We start from the raw sequence: 20,661 nt of genomic DNA, 5'->3' as shown, positions 1-20,661 counted from the left end.
GCCTTAGAACTCATGCAACAAGATACAGCGAAGCATTTAGGCACCTCTGGGGCCTGTTGCTGCTCGGTGGCAGCTGGGTTGTGCATAGAATCATTGAATGGTTTGGGTTAGAAAGGACCTTAAGATCATTCAGTTCCAACCCCCTGTCATGGGCAGGGTATACCTTACGCTAGAGTATGTTGCCCAAGGCTCTTGAACACTGCCAGGGATGGAGCATTCACCACTTATTGGGCAACCTGTGCCCCCTTAAAAACAAACCACAGTGGAAAAACTTAACAGTATTTAGAGCCCACAAGTAAACTTCCCAGGTAAAGTAGCTCAAATTTGTCTGCCCCTGAGCTAAAGCTTTCCTGTGCATCTTGCTGGGAAGGTACAATGGGTGTCCAGTGAAGGGTTTGGCTCTGTTGGGCTGTAATGCAACTCTGACAACACTGTCCCCAGCACACCCAGCCATTAGCCGTCTCAACCCTCCCTGACAGACTACACCATCTGTTTCATAAACCACCCCTACAACAGGCTGGTAGCTATTGCTGCAACTCAGAGCAGAAAGGCAGGCAGCACGTGTTGAAAGCAGCTTGGAAGAGCTCTAACGCTAAGTCCTGTAGAACATACCACCCTCGCACACCATGCTGAGGCTATCTGCCAGAGCAGAGCTGAAAGCATTAGCCAACACGCTGCCTTCAGCTGCCAGAGGACAGATACCCTAATGATAACTGGCTGCGTTGCAATCTCAGATGCATGGCACGTTTCACTGTGTGTAGGAACTGGAAAAATCCACTACAGCATTAGAATATCACCTGCGTACGTGATCTTCTAGAGAAAAAGGGATTTAAGCCCCAAAGATAGAAATTAGTAAGTCATTAGTAACACAAAAGGCTAATGAAAGGGGGCACACTTGACAGATTCATCTCCAAGAACAGGATGAGAGGCATTTGGTCTTTTACCTGGAGCTGGAGAGGAATGCGAGCAGAATAAAAAGCAATGTTGGCATTTACAGCATATCAGAATCAAGGTGAAACCAAAGAGGATTGATTTGTTTTAATGCACAAGACTGCTGTACTATCAAAAGTGCTTATTTTTATTTTCCATCACAGTTTGAAGTTCTCTTGGATTGTAATATCCCCTTGAAAAATCAAGGGCATTTTCTTGCTTTTCATACTCCAGACCGATGGTGTAGCTACTCTTGGTTTCCACTATATAATGCTATATGTCAGGTAACAGACTTGGAGGAGAGAGATGAAGGGTGCAGGTGAGGGTAAGTTTTAATGTTGAGCATGGCCACAGTAAAGACGATTTCCCTATTCCAGGCAGCACTGAAACAGCCAGAGATAACTTGTTTCACAGCATTAGTCGTGTGTCTCTTAATTCACATGGATAATGCCTGCGCACTGGAAGAACTGAACCAAAGGATGTAAAAGAGACTAGACCTTGGTCTGTGCGTGGCAAAGATGAACACACTGTCTCTGTTCTATTCTACTATCTCCAAGGGCTACTGAAATACCTCAAAACTGGCTAGGAAATTGTCGTTTCTCAAGTCTGTATCCTTCCTTCTGCTGCCCCCAGGGCAGGTACTTTGATCATTCGAAGGCTGAAGAGTGTTTTTACAGCAATACCAAGTAGCAGCATACAAGGAATTAAGCTGTGCACAGGAGTTTTGCATCAAGTCTCTTGCTGACCTTGTGGGCAGTGTGTCTTTTGGGGACACCAGCCCCTGGGAAAGCCCTAAAGTGTTGGTTCGCAAGGGTGCCCAGCTGCCAGAGGATACCATTCTTCTGGAGGAAGGCTCTACCCCAAGCTGTTTGTTCAGTGAAAGGGCCAGGGTCACTGACAGATCCCATTATTTCACTGCAGTGCAACTCTGTTGACATTTCTTTACTCCAGGGGAAAATCTCCCTCATTGTCTTTTCTGACCCTCAGCACATATGGCTTAGCCACGCACTAATTATCTCCTGTAGTGCCAGTGGAGGAATAAGCCATGGGGAATATGTTGTCTGCAAGCTCTGGGGGATAGGATTCATAAGGAGACCTTCAGCCTGGCCAGAAGAAGATCCCCAAAATACCTTTCTGGTCATGAGAAAAAGAGTCCCCCAGAGGGCAGTTTGGAGTGATGAGTAAATCACCCTCTGCAGTGCTAATACCAGATCACAATGGGAAGCAGGGAGATTAGCCTTTGGCTGGGACCTACACAAAGATCCTGGTAAATTCTGGCTGGGAAGGGCGGCCTCATTTGCTGTAATTTAGACAACTCAGAGTTAGACATCTAAATAGGAGTCCGGGCCTACAGTATAGTCAAAGAAAACAGGCACTTCATCTCAGCCACGGAGAGACTGTTCATGACAGAAGTCATGTTCTCACCTCCACTTTGGCCAAGCTTGAATCATTTTCCTCCTCTTACCGAGGTCATCTCCGCACAAACCCATTCATCTCTGAGCAGGAAGGCAGCTGCCAAAAGCTGCTACCAAGACACCTACATTTCACTGGGATCTTGGCGCTCCCTGTGTGAGTTCAGCCTCTTCTGCAACATTCAGGACACAAATAGCTCTAGGATTACCGTTGTAGTATTTTATTAGTCTTCTAAAAATAGGGTAGCTAACACGTAAGTAGTAAAGAAGTCAAGGAATTAGCTGATGAAGAGAATTTGAAGACTACACCATATGTAGCCCCTAAATTGTCAATGAAGAACACTGCACATAGTAAACACACCTGAGATCCTAGGAAAAGGAAATTCCCAAACATGACCCTTGCAAAGGACACACTGAATACACTGCTGTGGTTACCTATTAACTCCATTCCTCTCTGTTTGCACAGAGAGCCGGTGGCAGGAAGCACACCAATATGGCAGAGAACAGAAAGGCCAGTAATTGCTATAATGTCTACTGCTCACACTCCTGCCAAAGATTTAATTGGAGCCTACATGCTGTCCTGGCACTTTTCACGGTGGTGCATTTGCCCTGAGAGAGCAGATTAATGATTGGCAAGAAGATTCAGAATATCTAATTCTTCAGCTTACAGTAAGAAATGGTGTCCAGCAACGATCAAAGCTCAGGCAGCCCCACTGGCTGGAGCAGGGCTACCAGAGCCCTGGCCTCCAGGAACACATTCATCTTCCCCAGCACACAGTGGGATAAAATCAGGTAGAAGAGATCACTGCAATGCAAAGCAGAGTGGGGATGGCTGTGGCAAAGCACCTCTGTCTGGCAGGGCAGAAGTGGCAACCAGGAGCATCCTCTCCCCTGCACAGACAGACGGAAACCACTCCAATGTCTTTCCTGCCCTTCAGAGGCAGTTACAGAGGTGGAAGCACAACGAAACTAGGCAAGCCAACGGTGCCTTGCAGTGCTTGAGGAAAACAAGTAGCTTTATGCTGGCTCTTAGGCACTCTAGGGCATGGTCTGGCTAGCTCAGGATTAGCTACAGAAACAGCAAATGGGAAGGGGGAAAAGAAACTGCCCTCAAGCAAAGCAATCACATAAGGACAAGAAGGTTCAGACTTTTCAGCTTGGCCATCATCCCTTCTGCAGTGGGAGAAGTTCCTCCTTCCTCCTCCCCTCACACCATCATCTGCCCCCCTCAGTGTTTGAGCTGCTGGGACTGTGGGAGAAGCAGGCATGAGACACAGCTGAAGTCCTTGTGGGTGCCCAGGACAGGACCAACCATCCCCGGACCCCCTCTGCCTGCTCTCTCCTACCCTTGTCCCCCAACATTAAAGTGCTGTTCTAACCTGAAAAGCAGATTTGCCCCTTCTCTGCTCAGGAGTGCTGTTGTCTCTCTGTGCCCAGGCTTGGGACAGGCTGATTTTAAAAGGAAGACTCGACCAGTCCTCACTCTGTAGAGCTGACACTGACACTGGTCTCAGAGTGAGAGCTAGAGTCCCTTCTGGGTCATGCAATGTCAACAGAAGGGAACAAGATCGATAAGTACACTCCAAAGAGCAGGGTCACTTGTGCAACCCCTCTCCATCCTGAAATTCAACCTGGGGCCACATTGCTGAATTGCCACAGATGTTCCTGCAACAGGAAGAGGTGTAGGGCAAGAGACGCAGCGTAATGCAACCACACACCAGTCCCTGGAGTGGACTTTGTGGCCGCTCTGTTGAGAGGCAAACCCATGTGTGCTGCTGCTCTTTGTGCCAGGCCAGTCTGCAGTAGCTGTCAGGGTGTGAAATCAATAACTACGTAAAAGCCGAGTTTTGGGTTAGGGCTGAGGCACAGGTCAGATGTCAGTGCAGGATCTCCTGTATAACTTGTCATAGAACCATAGTATCACAGACTGGTTTGGGTTGGAAGGGACCTTAAAGCTTAGCCAGTTCCAACTCCCTGCCATGGGCAGGGACAGCTTCCTCTAGACCAGGTTACATATCAGTCTTCATCTGTGATATGCTTCCAAACCTAGGATTCTAGGGGAACCTGGAAAGTTCATGCTTGTAGATATATAATGTGCTGCCCCAGATGACCTGCCTGCAGCCTCAGCCCTCACCCCAGCCCTCCTTCCACAAGGCAAAGCATTTTAACTCACACTGGATGAATTGGATTTGAGCTCATGTCTCAACGAGTGCTTCACCCTGTCTGTGACATTCTGCAGCCACAGTGGGCTACGGTCTGTAGGAAGAAATTCTATCCTCCCCCATTTTTTTTTTTAGCAGCCAACATCACTGGAAAAACCACACAACATCACAGGTACATAAAGCTCCTTCCACCTCTAAGTCTGCACACACCATCAGTTGAAGCAACCCAGCATCTGACTGTAACTTGTTAGCCACTGTAACTCAGTCTAGTTTCTTTAAATGCCCAATCCCTGAACCTCTTAGGAGCTCCAACTCGCAAGGCTTGTGGATTGTTCTAGCTCAAGACCCACTGCTTCCCCTTTCAGTTCTCAAATTCCCTGGTTCAGTCCCAGGTGCATTGGCCAAGATGATGTCCATCTTCTCCTTTAAAACAACAGACAGGCAAACAAAGGAGATGCTCTCCTTCACACCCCCCTCCAACAAAGTGCCTTCAGCAGCTAAAACCAAAGCCCAAGTATCGGATACTTATAATGACATCGTGAGAGTTAGCAAGGCAGAAGCTCCCCTGGTGATTATAACAACACCGGTGCTTGAGAAGAGTCTTAGCTTCGAGGCATCTGGAATTGCTCTTGCAAGATCCATTGTCAAATGAGCTTTTCCCTTTGTTTAAAAATGTCAGCCTGAAGACCCCTGCCAGAGTGGTGGTATAGCCTGCTTGGGTTCACTCTGGCTCCCACAAGGCTTCAACAGCTCTCTTTGCCCCTCCTTGTCTCCAGGCTTAATTAGGAAATCATTTATCTCTATTGGCACTCTCTTTCCCCTGCTGCTTTGGCATTATGATCTCTTTTTTTTGCCTTCATTCCAGAGCAGTGAGCTGTACAGGGAAGACCACAGCCCCATTCATTGTGGGTGGGGAATAATCTACAGCAGGGAGCATTACAAGGAAGACCCCAGCAATGAATCTGCCCCAGCTAGGAACGCCTGAGGGACTACTGTACAGAAACAGGAGAGGAGGGTATCCCTTGGCTCCACTTACAGGCTAACAATAGGGATTCCTGGTGATACTGAAAGTAGGACACTACTCCCAAGGGATGTCATATGGTCAGCCTGTCCCAAACTGAACTGCCACAACCCTCTCCAGTCTAATGATGTGCCTACTTCATCACCACAGCAATCTCCCTTGGTAAAAGAGCACACAAAGGGAAGAAGCTGTAAGGACAGCCACAGTGAGGAGACTACCAGGCTCCTGAACCCCCTCTAACTCCAGCTGGGGATCTACATGTCTCAGGGCTGAGCCCTGAGAGCCCAGCCTCAGCGGGGGCAGGTTCTCTACACCTCCACAAGCAGAAACTCTCCTGGATTTCTCCACAACTGGCATTTGACTGTTTGCCAGACAGTCAGAGAGTCAGAACCCAACCCCAGCCAGATTCTCAGATGCACTAAGCAGAAAGTGGTATCGCTTTGGCAGCTCAGAGGAAGAGCCACTCAGTGCGCTGTACTTCCACTACTGCAGGCAATTCTTTCTGGGTAATTCCTCTAGGTTCCCCATCAACTGTGTTTTATTTAAATGGAGCCAGAGATAAAATTCAAGCCAATAATTTCTTCCACCTTAAAGAGAAGTTTCCACTTTGTGCAAGCCAGACTTGCCCCTGCCTGTTACTAATTACAGATGGAACATGCAGTTCAGAAAGGAGGAATCAGGATTGTTCCCCTCCCTTCAGCAAATATCCATTGAAAAAAAACCTGACTCCTCTGGCTGATGGTACCAGAAGTTTTGCCAGTAGGTTTAAAACACAAGAGGGAAGAGGATTGATGGAGAAGCTGAAGAACTGAAATGCAGTTAACTGCTGTTCTCATTACAACATATACTTCCCTTATTTTAAAAGAGATCTACTCTAGGAAGGCCAGTGGGATCAGATGAAAACTTCATCACAAAGAACAGTGTTCAGTCACAGCTGCTAGTTAGAGATCTCAAGGCTCTTTAAACACACAGGGAGGAAAGCCAGACACAGAGCAGCAGCGAGTCACAGAGGGCAATCCTGCTCTTGCTTCCCATCCTAACCCTTTGCATGTTGTTGAAGGACCACAGAGTTTTACACAAAGGGTCTGATGCTCTGCTTGGGATTCAGTGGACCAAGAGAAACAGTATGGACACCACCTCCACATCCTGGCAGGGCTCATTTACCTGGCTACAGCAGACAACTAGTGATCCTGTGCACCTGGCCAGATGCTGTGGAGCTTTTTGTGTACTTTCTCTATGGAAATCCCCTCCCAGTGCTCTATTTCCATCCCTCTGGAAACTCCACTCTACTCTGAATGAAAGAAAGAGTAGGGATTATCTGGAAACCAGTGTTATCTGTAAGTGGAGCCAGATGTATAAATCTCATTATTCTTAAATTAATCATCACAGAGTAGGACTTTCCTTCCGAGTTTTACAGTTTAGGATACTTATCCTTCCCTGGAGCCTCCTCCTAACAAACACGCTGCAAATAATTATGTACATCCATATCCCACATCCAGTTTTGGGTCCCTCTACTAAACTCAGATACTTAATGGAGATATGCAAAGCCATGAGGAAGGACTCCCTCAATCCTCACACTGCTTGTACAGATCAATTTTTAGTGTTTACTGCATGCCATCAAGACCAGAAGGAGACAGGTCCAATGCCAGTGAGCACTCTGACCTCTAGGTGTTTTCAAGCACTGAGAGCTAGCAAACTCCATGGAGAGAAGAGCCTGAAAGCTGAGAAGGATGCCAGACCAGGTGTGCACAGACCCATCCTGATCTGCTTAGAACATTCCTTCACTGCTGACTGCTCATCAAAGGGCAAATGGTCAATAAGGGGTTATCAGAACTGTCCCAGATAACAACTGCATGAGTGTAACCTCTGTAGTCAGGCCCCAGCCCCAGATAGGCAACCTCTCCACTTAAGGTCATGTTTTAATGGCAGCAGGGAGCAGAAGAAGTGATGGGAAGCTCTTCCAGTAACTGAAGGGGATCTACAAGAAATCTGGAGAGGGATTTTGACAAGAGCCTGTAGGGACAGGACAAGGAGGAATGGCTTTAACCTGCCAGAGGGGAGATTGAGATGGGCGCTTAGGCAGAAGTTGTTCCCTGTGAGGGTGCTGAGGTGCTGGCACAGGGTGCCCAGAGAAGCTTTGGCTGCCCCATCCCTGGCAGTGTTCAAGGCCAGGTTGGACACAGGGGCTTGGAGCAACCTGCTCTAGTAGAAGGTGTCCCTGCCCGTGGCAGGGGTTGGAACTGGATGAGCTTTAAGGTCCCTTCCAACCTAAACCAGTCTGAGATTCTGTGATTCTGGGGACAGAACTATGATAGCTTTGTGCTTACACCTTTGTTGCTGAGGGAGCCTCAGGCACTGGAGGAGGCAGGTGCTCAGCTTTCTTTAAAATGTTTATCCTTGGGCTTATTTGCCAGCAAGAAGCACTTCTAGCATGCACAGCATGTCTCTGGCCTGTCACTGGCAGGCTGTCAGCCAACTCATTGCCATGGAAACTGGTAAATGCAAAATTATGACTTGACAGCAGTGTCCTGAGGAAAGAGGATCAACCTTCTTCCATGTGTTTATGTTCCTGACACAGGGAGTGTGCAAACTCCTGCACCGCTGTGGGTGGGATGCCACCCTGTCACAGCTTTGTGCTGGACATGGGGTGCCAGGAGGCAAGAGGGACTATGATGTCTGGGAGCACAGCAGGGAAATGCTGCAAGAGGCGCTTATTGCTATCACCAGAGAGACTTGATGGGTGTTTAGTCTGGTGCTGATTGCTCTCTAGCTCTGAGGGAAATAGCACCCCAACATCCTTGTGAGACCTGGCACCACTGAACTCAGGGTCCCACAGGCTGCCTGCCCGCAGGATGCAGTGTCCAGATGGGTGGACCAGCAGGATTCCCACGCCTGGTTGCAGCGGGTGGTGTAGACATCCCTCCAGGGCATCTCAGCTCCAGTACCCACCAGTAAACAACTGAGGCCATGGGGCTTGCAAGGCTCAGAGAAATACTGAAGACAACAGAGCAGAGACGGGCACAGTTCTGCCCTACCTCTGCTGCCTGCAAGCCCAGACAGCCCTTCCTGAGCAGGCAGCATCAATCATCAACAAACAAGCCAGTTATTCTGGATCCGCTGGTGTTTCTAGCCTAAGCCTTCCACTGACCACCTCTCTGCCTCATCCCAAAACAGCCAGAAAACCCTACTTGTTGCAAAGGGGGTCAACCAATCTGGGTGAAATTTCTGGATGAAATCAGAACCAAGATGACTGGTATTAAATTAGAGCAATTGGCAATGACTCATTTGAGCACTAACTGATCTAAGTGATTTCTTAGTGGCTTCTAATTTTAAAAGTTAATACTCTTTGAGGTCCATAATGAGATGAGCTTCACACACTCAGACATAACATCTGTTAACAAAGTTAACAAGTTTTCCAAGGGCTTGGGCAGTTGCAAGCTAACTTTGCTGCTGGCTAGGTCAGGATATATGAATGTAAGCACAGTCACAATGATGGAATAATTTTAAGCTACATCAGATGTAAATAGTTGGCCTTGAAAAATAGCAACATGGATTCACTTAAATCAATTCCAAGCAAGAATCCCGTAGCTAGTCACTGGGGCCTGTTTCTCCTGGTGTTTTTGCACTGCCTCAGTGAGGTGGTCCCTAAGATGACACTCACTGAGAGCAGCTACCTCAGGGCTTCACTTCAGGGGGGGTTTGGAGCAGCCACAGTGGAGCTTGCCCTGTGTGCAGCAACACAAAGTCTTGCCTGAGACTGAGTGACTGCAGGCCCTAATCAGACAGTATTATGATGTGCTCTTGCATCCTTGCAGTTGTCTTAGATGGCTTTGAGTATAAATGAATCTAAATTCAGGGTAACAGAGTGATTTGTCACACATTTATGCATGACTGCTGTGGGCTGGTGGGGCAACTGCCAGGCTTGCACAGCTTCTGCATTCAAACCCCTGGCCACAAAGCAGGATTCACCTCAGGTAACTGACTCTGCCTACAAGCAGCCTACAGCTAGCAGGGCAAGAGTTACCTCCCATCTCAGATACCCAAGGAGAGCCCCATCTACAAACCCAACATCTATCCTGTGTGTGCCTTGCTCCTCTCTCTCTGATACTTTCTGGGGAAACTGAGAATCCTGCTCACTCTCCCAGGCATGGCAAATGGGCTGAGCATGGTTCTGTGACTCTAAGGAAGCACCTCAGTACTGCTCAGCAGTGACATGGAGAGCACAGCATCACTTCTACCCAGATGATTGCCCAAACCCAGACACTCAGTATTAGTGAGCAGAGGCAGAGCAGCCTCATGGCATACTTACTTCCCATTCCCATACTTGATCCGGATGTCTTTGCTTTTCTTCAGCTCTTTGCCATCTTTAAACCATTTGTAGGATGGCTGAGGGTTCCCAGCAGTCGCCTCACATTTCAGTGAAATCTTCTCACCAACGTGAACGTTTGGGCTTTTCAGTTTCTTCAGCTTGGGAGGGACAGCTACAAAAACAGAAACCACACAATGTGAAACCTGCCTCTTTCAGAGGCTGCACACAGCAATGTGAGCCCACCAAGCCACCTTCACTGGGAAAAGCGCTGCTGCCCACTGACCTGTGATGGCTGGAAAGGGGTCGCACACCAGCTCGGCTCCCCAGGCTTTACCAGCACATAGGCATGGAGTCAAATGCCCATGTGGAGAATAGAGGGAGCTCCCCAGGTCTGGCTTGCTCCAGACTCCACTGCTCCATAGCTGTCCTTACACACGTAGGACCCATGTGTCTCCTGCTAGTGCAGGGGTTTGCTCTGCTCTCCAGGCTCTCCCTCCAGCCCAGAGCCAAGGTGCAGGAGCTCAAGCTCTTTGGGGACTATTTTCCCTGCATTCTGCCATTGGTGCTGATGAGTACCAACACCTACATGATTTCTGCCACTGCCAACAGGAGTGTTGCCAATCCCACATCCCACCAACCACAGCTGGAGGGTTTCACTGCAGATGGAGCAGAGGCAGGTCATGGGGTGCAGTCCCCAGTTCCCCAGCAGCATGTGACACGGATGCTCTGTGACTGCTACTAAAGTGAATGGTCATTCAGCACAACAGCAGCAGCAGTACAGCAATAGCCATTGAGAGGGCTGCAATGAAAACCTGCACAAATAAAGGATGAGAAGGGTTGGAATTAGATGAGCTTTAAGGTTCCTTCCAACCCAAACCAGTCTGTGATTCTGTGATTCTATTTAATACGGTCTTAGCACCTATAATGTTAGGCTGGCTAGCAGCCTTTCCAGTCTGAAGCATGGCTCTGCACGTGAGCTTTCCTGGGTGTTTCAGACAGGTGAAACATCAGGCAGAGAGGGAAACAGTTCTTATCAATCTCTACCAGTCTTATATTAAACCTGACAAGAAGCATTAGCAGGCTTGTATTTTTCCTTCAACTGGCAGCTCCCCTTTTCCTTTTCAGCATTAACCTTTTAAAAAAATAGCAAATTGCTGGTTTTGGCTTAAGAATATTCATAACAATGATTTCCACTTGTCTAAGATGTGTTAAAGATAAAGTATTTCCTCTCTCTAATACGCACAAGCCATATTTTAATTGCCTATTGCATTCTGATCTTGCGATATGGAAGAGCAATCAAAAGAGGAGGAACTGGATGGGTTTCATTAGAGCAATCACTATTTTATAGCCCTTTGCATGTCTCCACTCATTCTTCATGCCAAGCTAAGTTATCATAGGTTGGTTTTATTTAAAGACTGTTTTCACTGAAACATAGAAAATAAAAAGCACAGCAATCATCATGAGTATGCTACTGTGTTAGGAGGCTCTGAGGACTCTCATATTCATTTGGTTTACATGCAAGGGCGTAAGAATCTAAACTGTCCTTAATTCAGTAGATAAAAACGTGGACAGAAACGTACAGTTTGGGGTAACACTGGTTGGCCAGGCAAAGCTCCCAGTGACTGAAAGGCAAACCCAGATCATGAAAGGAGAGGTGCCTGGCAGCACAGGGTGGGTAACACAGCAGCTCTGGCCCCAAGCACACCTGATCTTCCACTGACACAGCTACGCTGACTCCAAGGCACAGAAGCAAACGAGACCCAGGAGTACAAAGGAAGAATGTTCAGCACACCAAGTGAAAAAAATAATAAACCCCATCAAATATTCTTCCTGACTGTTGTTTTTTGCACACTGAAGCCTGCTGCAGGCTCACTAGAAGTCTGTGCCACAGGCAAGATGGGGAGAGCTGCAGATGTGCTAATGGAACTGGGACAGCACAAAAAACAGCTTGGACAAATGCAGATGACTGCTTCAGGCTCACACCAATGTCTTGCTCTGCTGTCCAGGTCACTGTGCTTTGGCACTTCTGAACAAAAATTGTATGAGCTTTCCCCAGATTTCATTAGTTCTGTGAAAATCAAGTGTCCTGGGTTTTGTGAAGCCAATATCCCTGATCCTTGCCTGGAAATGGATCACCCAGAAGAGCAGGAAGGCAATGAATGGAGAAGAGAACTTGTCTCTTCTCAGAACACTGTGCCCAGAGAGCCAGGAAGGTAAACAGGACCTTGCTTTTATAGGGGTCATTTTGGGGAATAGAGAAATAGACTCTATCAAATATTTATTCTGTCTGAATGTGTGTGTCGGTTGGCTCCTATTGTGTACTGAGGTCATCCTGTACCATGCCAACAGTATACATATGCCTTAAATACTAGGAAGGTCCTAACCTTGGCACTGGTACATCTGCTTCATATGATTTCCAGGTTCACAGTCTGCAAAATTACAAAGCAGGCAGCATGGCCTGGGAGAAAGATGTGTCAGTCTTGCCCCTCTCCCTAGAAAATGCTGTCAAGAGCACAGCAAAGCCCCAAAACCTGGAGAACATTGAAGGTGGAGGGCCATGGACAAGCAAGAAGCTTTCCAAGATCTCTATTCCCCCGTTTCTCCCTACCAACATGAGTCACATCTCACCCGTACCTACGTACCTCTTCCACCTTGTGCTTTTGTGATATTTACATGACACTCCTCAATAGGCAGGTCCAAAGAGACACATACCAGAGACGGAGTGGACACTCACCCAGGGCAGGGACTCTGCCTGCATCACACCACTGCAGCAGAGCCTGCTCAGAAAAAGGGAGGAAAAATGCTTCCCTGCCTGTCTTTGGCTATCTTACAACAGGAGGGAAGGGGACTGTGCATTCAGCTCACAAGCCACACTTCATGGACTGTAATTCCCTGCTTGAATCAGGCCAGTGAAAGGGGAATCCAATCCAGAAGTATTTTGGATTCTGTCTGGGAAAACGGTTGAGCACAAAGAAAGAGCTGTGCTGCCTAACACCAGCACATCTGTGCGCCTTACTGCTGCCCGGCAAGAGTGGCTTGTGCTTGGACAGCAGCACAGGAAGAGCAGGCAGAGCCCCAAGCCTGGGATGCAGCATCCACAGCCATGCACAGGCTGCTTGGGTTGAAAGGAAGCCCCAGCCTTGGTCTCTTGGAACAGCTGCTCTGGGCTGGAAAGTCTCTCTTCATAATTCCTGCATCTCTTAGAAAGACACAGAAACGCTCATTCAGAGCCATCAGCTGCTGATGAGTCTGCTTAATGCCAGCCAAAGACCTTCCGCTGGTTTGTATTTGTATCATTTAAACTGCAGCCCTTCTTCTCTGCCTGAATTTCTCTGGCTTTGGCTTCCAGCCAAGAGATCTCTCTGCTTTTCTCTGTTAGATTTGAATCCCATCTAGCAGCCAGAAACCTCTTCCCTTTTTAGGTCCTTTTAAACTATGAATGAATCACCTTTCAACCTCCTCCAGCAGTAAACTAAAGTAGCTTGAGAGACCAAAGCAGCACGCGGAGTGCTAATACTGGAGTATGTCAAAGACAAAGTTTTACATTTTGGTTCATTTTCAGCTTCAACATTGTCCCATTTCCTATCTCTGCCCTGTTTAAATCACAGAGTTGCAGCTCAGAAAGTTGCGAGCTTGGCTCAGACAGACACGAGGATTTTAAAAGTGTCTCCTTTCTTTAATGCTCTGAACATTTTTGGTCATTTTAATCTCCTGCCTGCTTAGTACTTTTTCAAACATGTTGGGAAAACAAAGTCACTAGCTTCATTCGTATCAAGATAACATACTATCCATGGCAAACAGACTCGGATGTATACCATGTGGCGTCCAGGTCCCATTTCCCCATGTTGCCAGCTTCCACGCCTCATCTACATGAGTTACTGCTGCTCAGATGTGGCTAGTACATCTTCTGTCAAAGCCAAAACACTTAACAGGGCCACCCATATGATGGCATAGGATGAACTGAAGCTGCCATTTCAGCTCCTTATCAACTGAATCTCATGGCCAGCTTGTGGTCTCCTCCACAGCTAGTTTAGCAACACACCTGCCACTGTGTTCATGGTAATGGGGAGGAGGTTTCTGGCTGTGCTTGTCAGACTGAGGCTACAGGTAGCTTCGGGCAATCATTTAGGATCAGTATCTTCGGTCACCTTGCGTTCCTGTCAACCACTCCTCTATTTGAATTTGAGTCTCCTCTCCACAGGGTTGAAGAACCACCAGCCTCACAAAGCCTGAGGTGATGGACAGAAGAGGCTGCTGCTCTCCAGGCAATTCTTCTAACAGACAACCATGTCAAGACTATGCTGAGCTGCAGAAAGGAAGGTTTAATCCTGGTAGAGGATTTCCAACATGAAATACAGATTTTTCTACAGGTTTTTGCTCACTCCAAGGTCAGATGAAATGCAAGAAACCACTACATCCCAGCCTATACCAGTTCTGTTAGCCCTAAGAATTAACCCTAAAGCCAGGATCAACAAATGCTCATAATTCCCTAACCTGTTTCAAGAGTTATGTTTCACTAAGAGGCCTTTGCAGGAGAGGTTTGCCCTCTGACAGCAGTCCCGGCACCTACTGCCAAGATACCACCATCTCATGGAGAGGAGAGGCTTACAAAAGTCTAAAAAAAATCAAGCTCTAAATTATGACACACAAGTTGCTTGAACATCCACCTAAGAGGACTTACATGTACACATGCTTTAACTAATTCACTCCTGATTACATTTAATATAACATTGAAGTACCTTGATGATAACAACACCTCTTTTACTTCTGGTACCTGGAGTATGCCTGAAAGCACCTTAAAGCCTTAACTCAAAACATCATTAATCATGAACGGGCAAAGTGCCCAAACAGAGTCCAACAATGGAGCAGTAACAAAACCACATCCCACCCACACAGCATCATACATAAACAACTCCTTAGCAGCATAAAGCAGAAGCAAGTCATCCTGGGAAAGGTGCTTGGTGAACTCCTTAACAGCCACAAACACTGCTTCAAGAGCTGTCTTGCTCACTGTGGGAGATCCTTCAGAGCGGACAATCTACAGACGCATCTGGGATCTCTGGGCAATGAATGTCATGAGTAGACATGACTTATCTTCCTGGTCTGCTCCAGAGAATGCGGTGCCAACCACTGGAGGCTGCACCACACTGCCTGGCACACAGGGGAAGGTGAGTTAGGTAGGTGGATCTGGAGAACTGGGAGGACAGGATTCTTCCGTGTGTCTCTGAGATACTGAGGAAGAAGGCAACTTAGCTTCAATTCCCATGGCCATGGAAAAGAGAGGCTGAAAAATGCTTTCTGCAGCTGGAACTCTGAATGGAGTTCAACTCTTTGGTGGCAGGGTCACAAGAACTCCTCTGAGACTTCCAATGCTCCTGAAGGTAACAGGGTTGTATTTGTTTAAAGCCATATCTGAAATATGGGAGGGACCGAAAGATCCCAGCTTTATTCGATGGATAGACACAACCTCCACAAACCACAACAGTCCAGAGCCTATCGGAGAGAACCTTGATGTCACACTGAAGTATCACCCTATATCAACCTCTGCCACACCAGGGGTTAACTACAGGCTTCAAATTAAGAATATAAAATATAATACAGTATCTGTAATACACTTTATGCTTTAGGCAACTTACATTTCCAGTTAATGCAAGAAAGAATGATCAGATTTTTTCACAGTGCTAACATGACTGTGCACACTGCAGCATCTCACTCAGATCTCTGCATCCTGGACAGGAAAGCCACAATGCCGAAATAGATTTCCAATGGTTAGAATTCTGTTAAAGCCACTATTAAGCGTTTTAACTAACACAGCCGTGTTTCTCTTACTACATCTGTGATGGTAGGGATATCACTGTGGGAGCCAACACTAGATGACATGGCTTACTTTGGGGCATATATGCCTTGCCTTCAATGTCCATAGGTCTCTCTGCACAGTAACTGCAAGGGTATAGGCTTCAGCAAGGGTTAATAACCCAAAGCTCTCCAAGGACATAGTAGATGCGCTCTGTGTTGCTGTGCCCTTCCTGCAGAGGTATACCAGCAGAAGTCAGAGGCATAGCTTTGTGTTCCTGAAGAAGCCCCACTTTGACAGCTGAAGACATGAGGTATGACAATGAAGGAACCATTCTCCCAGGTCCTAGAGGGTCTGCTGAGAACACCCACCCAGCTGACTCACAGACAGTGACGTGGAGAGGACCCAAATGACTGCAAGTGTGAAGATGCTGAAAAGACTGAGATCAGCAGACTTGGGGTTGTAATGAAGCTTGGAAACCTTGCTGGAGCCAGAATGACCACATTATTCTTCCCTCCATGTTCCATAGCATCTCTGCAAGTTCTTTTCCCTTAGCTAGGATCCTGTAGCCCTCTAAGTCAGGGAGGAGTAATGACTACAATACCAGTCCACAGCACTATGTATATTTAAAACTGAGTTACAACAATCACTATTTCCATGATGATTCCCATCAGCCAAAGAAAACTGACTGGAAAGTCACAAACAGGTTTGCTGATTTAGGTTTGCTCTCTATAGGATCCCTCTGGCAGCTCAAAGCACAGGAAAAAGTTCCACAAAGCCAGCGAGTTCACTCTCTTCTTATAAATTCTGGCTCCACTTAAATAAAAGAGCAATTGATAAACTCCTCCTCCTCTGTCTTTCTCTTTCCCACACTTAATATTTAGTTATTCTTCTTTCAAGGGAAAGTTTTGAAATTGGTGTATGATTTGGTCCAGAGCCCTAGGCTGAAATCTCAGCTCCGATAAAATCAATGAGCATCTGGCCACTGGGCAAGGGTGGCTTCCCAATACCCAGACTTTTCACACAAATTGCTAAGACAGGTAGGGTATGCTTTTATCAACAGATTGGGCAGAAATGCTGGAGATGCCCACCCATGTGGCCACTCCAACACTTACCTGAATAGCACAACAGCTACAAGTAATTCACATACAAATATCTAATATTAAAATCCAGGACTGAAGTGCTTGGATTTGCCAAACCTAGTACTCTATGAACACTAGCTGGTTTGCAAACAATGTAATTGGAGTAGAATTGCTATTGTGTTTGTTTGTTTTGAATATTTTTGGCCAGGAAGTTGTCCTGGAGGTATAGTTGAGCATAAGTGGTCTGGTGGAAAAATGTCATTCATTCTGTTCCTATTAAAACCAAAAACAATAGCCACACAAAGTCAGCAGCGACAATTTCTGCTCTTCATGCCTCTAACAATGTGTTTTCAACCCTAAAGGCAACATCTTGTTTATACCCAATTGATTCTGGGATCATATTTTATATAATCAAATATATCTTTGTTCAAAGATATATTTTATGAACTGCTCGATTTCCACATGACCTTGAAAACAGCAATTCATAAAATATAGCTTTATCTCTATCTTCACAATCAGCTAGAAAAACAGCCCACCCATACCCTGTGGACAGCCAGTCAAGACCCAGCCAAGAAACGGATTACCCAGAGCATCCAAAACTTCAAAATACATTAATTCTTTGTTTCAGCCACTGAACACTAAGCACAAATGACTTGCCCCAGCATCCTGGTAAAGACCAGGGTGGCATCCATTATCTTTCAATCACTAAAGGAAAGTGTAACTGTCACCCCAGGAAATAAACTAATCTAAGGTAGAAAAAGCCCTTGTTTCATTACATCTTTCTTATGAAATCTGTAGATGAAACTATATACAAACCCCTTACAGCCATGGCAAAAATAAAGGCAATTTCCAGGTTACAGGGAAGGATTTGCTGATGTAAAATGGCCATCAGTGGAATATCATCAGTTCCAGAAAGGGGTGAAAAACACTATTTGGTGTTTTACAGCTCTATCAATCAACCACAGGAGTGTTTCTAAAAACATGGGTAAAAAAAATGTTCGGTTAAAGGGGAGCTGCTATTCTTTTAACAGAGACTGCTTGGGCTCTTCCAGTGACAAGAGGACACAAGACACACTTCTGAGCCACTGCAATGCCATGGGTACAGAACAACCCAAACACCATCCACCAAGTCTCTCAGATTAATCAGCAAGAAGGGTCACTACAAACATAAACGCAACCAAGTCTGTGTGAGGCACAAGAGCATGGAAACCTTTCTCTGCCTAGCCCTGCCTCATGCCCATCAAAGTTAGATGTGAAAGCAAAGGACCAGGGATGCACTCTTAGCTTTAGATAACACAGCACTTCTGGACACCCTGTTCTCTTCTCTCAATATATTGTATATAAATAGAATGAGGACTCCAGAGGTGAGGTCTAAGATCAAGAAGACTGTAAACACAGAACACAGTGTGCAGCACCTCCATTCAAACCCAGCCCATATCAGCAAAATCCCAGCGCAGGATACGCCTCCTTCCCTGCCCCAGCAGGGAAAAGTCACTTTTAACAAGTGTTTTTAAACATGCTTAAACATCGGCAGGTAAAGTCAGCAAACGTTGGGATCAGTTAGGAAGATGTTAATTTGGAGCAGACAGAGGTCAAGTGAACATTAGATGTGACAGTCCAGCTTGCAATCATTCTGACCTCCCATGAAGTCCTGGGCCAGACACATCCCAGTGTTTCATACACAACCAGGTGGAAACACCGCACAAAGCAGCCATCCATCCAAAGAAGAAAGCATTTTAATAACTGGACAACTAAATTCGATTAGCAGTCTCTAACGTTGAGGTGGAAGGATTTTTAACCTATAAAATCATACTCTCCAGCATTCCGTGACAAAAGCCAACCACTTGCAGTCTTAATTACACGATTTTTTTCCATGTCTCTGCTTAACTTTGAAAGTTCACCATTGTCTCTGGCAGGCTTTTGACAAATCCACCAGAGGGTATTTCCAAAACAGAAAGCTGTGTTTTTATCAGGATCTCCCCACAAGAGACCCTGGGGCTTGCATTAAAGACTTGTTTGTTCTCTGTAATGTTATATTAGAAAGATTAAAAGTTTGTTTTCCTGTTAACTCAAGAAATGCTTTAAAGCACTGGTACCAAAAGAACCTCAGACAGTGACCGCAGGTCTGTTTTTCATCTAAACACAGGAAAAGGAAAGAAAATAAAGCTCATCCCTGAGACAGCTTTTCCAAGACAGCCAGATACATACACACCCAAACCCCACCAAGTGAGGGTGGAATTACCACCCTATACTATAATGCGCTCTCAACGCACAGGATGCCCTGGGTCTCTGCTGCTGCCAAAATGATGACCTGCATCAGGCCAGGTTCTGCTCTCTTCCCACACATTGACTTCTCCATTCAAACCAGCAGAAGCCTTTGCACAAGAGAGAACACAACCTGCAGAGAGGGGCCAACAGCACCAGCCGAGCCCTAGGAGCGCCCGAGTCCTGCAGAGAAGGGGCCACCCTTCTCCATGGGCTGCAGGGAAGCAGCTAGCTGTAAATACCATTTGGGACTCTGGGCACTGCCCAGTGGAGACACTAACACAGCGTGTCTCCTGCCTTGTCCAGAGTGTGGCTTCCCAGCATTGTTCTGAATAGCTCCGGACCCCCACTGAAGTGCAGCAATGGGTGGCTCACACTGAAATGTCCCCCAACCAGGCTGCTTTACGGCTGCCAGGAGTCTCAAGGATGTCAGCTCTTCCTGATTAATTTTTTTATCCTTATTTTCCCCCGTTTTATACTTGAGTATTGCTTATTGCAATATTCTCCAAACTATTCTCTGGAAAGCCATCCTGGCTAATTTTTGGCTTGTAAAGTGCTCATGAGCAGTTTGTGGCTTGTGTTTAAAAGAAAAAAAAAAATCAAGCAACTCTGGCTCATTTTGGTTGGATAAAGAGATTTTGTGGCCTCCATCAATTCTAGTCCCTGACAACAGTGACAGAGCTCTTATTATCACAAACATACAGTTGCAATTTTAAGATTTTCTTCCTGTGACTCTCTTTAAATTTAATCAACAGTTTCTGCTTCCACAAACATTTGTGGCAGAAAGTTCACCTTATAGAACATTCACAGGCAACAAGTAAGAATGATGGCAAAGCAAATTTGAGGTTTTGATGTGAGTAAACTTGCTGGTTGTCCAGCTACTCTACCAAACAACTTAGGAAAGAGAAGCAAAGGAAGGTGTGACACAAGTAGTTTTGTAGGTGATATTGCAGACTGCAAGTTACCAGAAACAAAGACCAATAATGCAGCAGCAAAATGTGGGTGAAGAGAAGGCAATGGGTAACACAGTGGTGCCCCAAGCAGAAAGACTGTTCTGAGTTTGACATGGACAGGGGTTTGTTAGACGTGCTTTACGTCTACCTGTAGATCACAAGGGAGGAACTTCAGCCAAACTGGCCAACAGATCCTGCACAACACAACTTAAGGTGAAAACCAGAGTTCTGAACAAAGGATGGTTATTGAGCAAAAAGCTATTAATAGTGCTGGGTTTTATCCCAGAAATGTTGCGCAAAGTGGGACAATTCACAACCCTTCTCTGCACTTCCATTTCCTCTCTCAAAGATCCCACTTAATATATTTGGGGCAGGGACTGTCTCTTGTTATGACTCTGTGCTGTGAATAGCACAAGGGGAACAATGCTGCAGTCAGGACCTCTGGATGCCACCACGAATGCCAATTTTAAGCTGCAGTGACAGCAAGCGGAAGGAGTTTGGGATCCAAGGAAGACCTGAGAAAAGACAGGGCACAATGTGGGATTCATATTGTATTATAAGCATGGATGGTCCTCATCTCTATGCAAGACTGACAGGGAAAAATCAAGAAAGCAGTTGAGCTAGACAAGAAAGAAGGCGCCTCTCTGTCCAGACACTCCAGCTAAAGCAAAATTCCACCAACCATCTAGAAAACCAAGGAAGGGATGCTCAGGGGTCTGAGACACAGTATGGA

At 46.4% G+C, this 20,661-nt stretch overlaps 1 protein-coding gene across 1 annotated transcript in view; it reads right to left on the bottom strand.

Annotated features, from left to right (window-relative positions):
- Nucleotides 1-10,006, bottom strand: part of NRG2 (neuregulin 2) — a gene marked incomplete at its 5' end in the record, with an annotated part of 57,227 nt that extends 47,221 nt beyond the window's left edge. The window contains one exon of the mRNA XM_010020507.1: nt 9,835-10,006. Coding sequence (XP_010018809.1) covers nt 9,835-10,006 — 172 coding nt within the window. The remainder of the gene's footprint in view (nt 1-9,834) is intronic.
- Between the last annotated feature and the right edge of the window lie 10,655 nt (nt 10,007-20,661).

Source organism: Nestor notabilis, unplaced genomic scaffold (assembly GCF_000696875.1).
Source record: "Nestor notabilis isolate BGI_N333 unplaced genomic scaffold, ASM69687v1 scaffold13698, whole genome shotgun sequence".
NCBI classification, from domain to species: domain Eukaryota; kingdom Metazoa; phylum Chordata; class Aves; order Psittaciformes; family Psittacidae; genus Nestor; species Nestor notabilis.
This window is presented reverse-complemented; position numbering and strand designations above follow the sequence as displayed.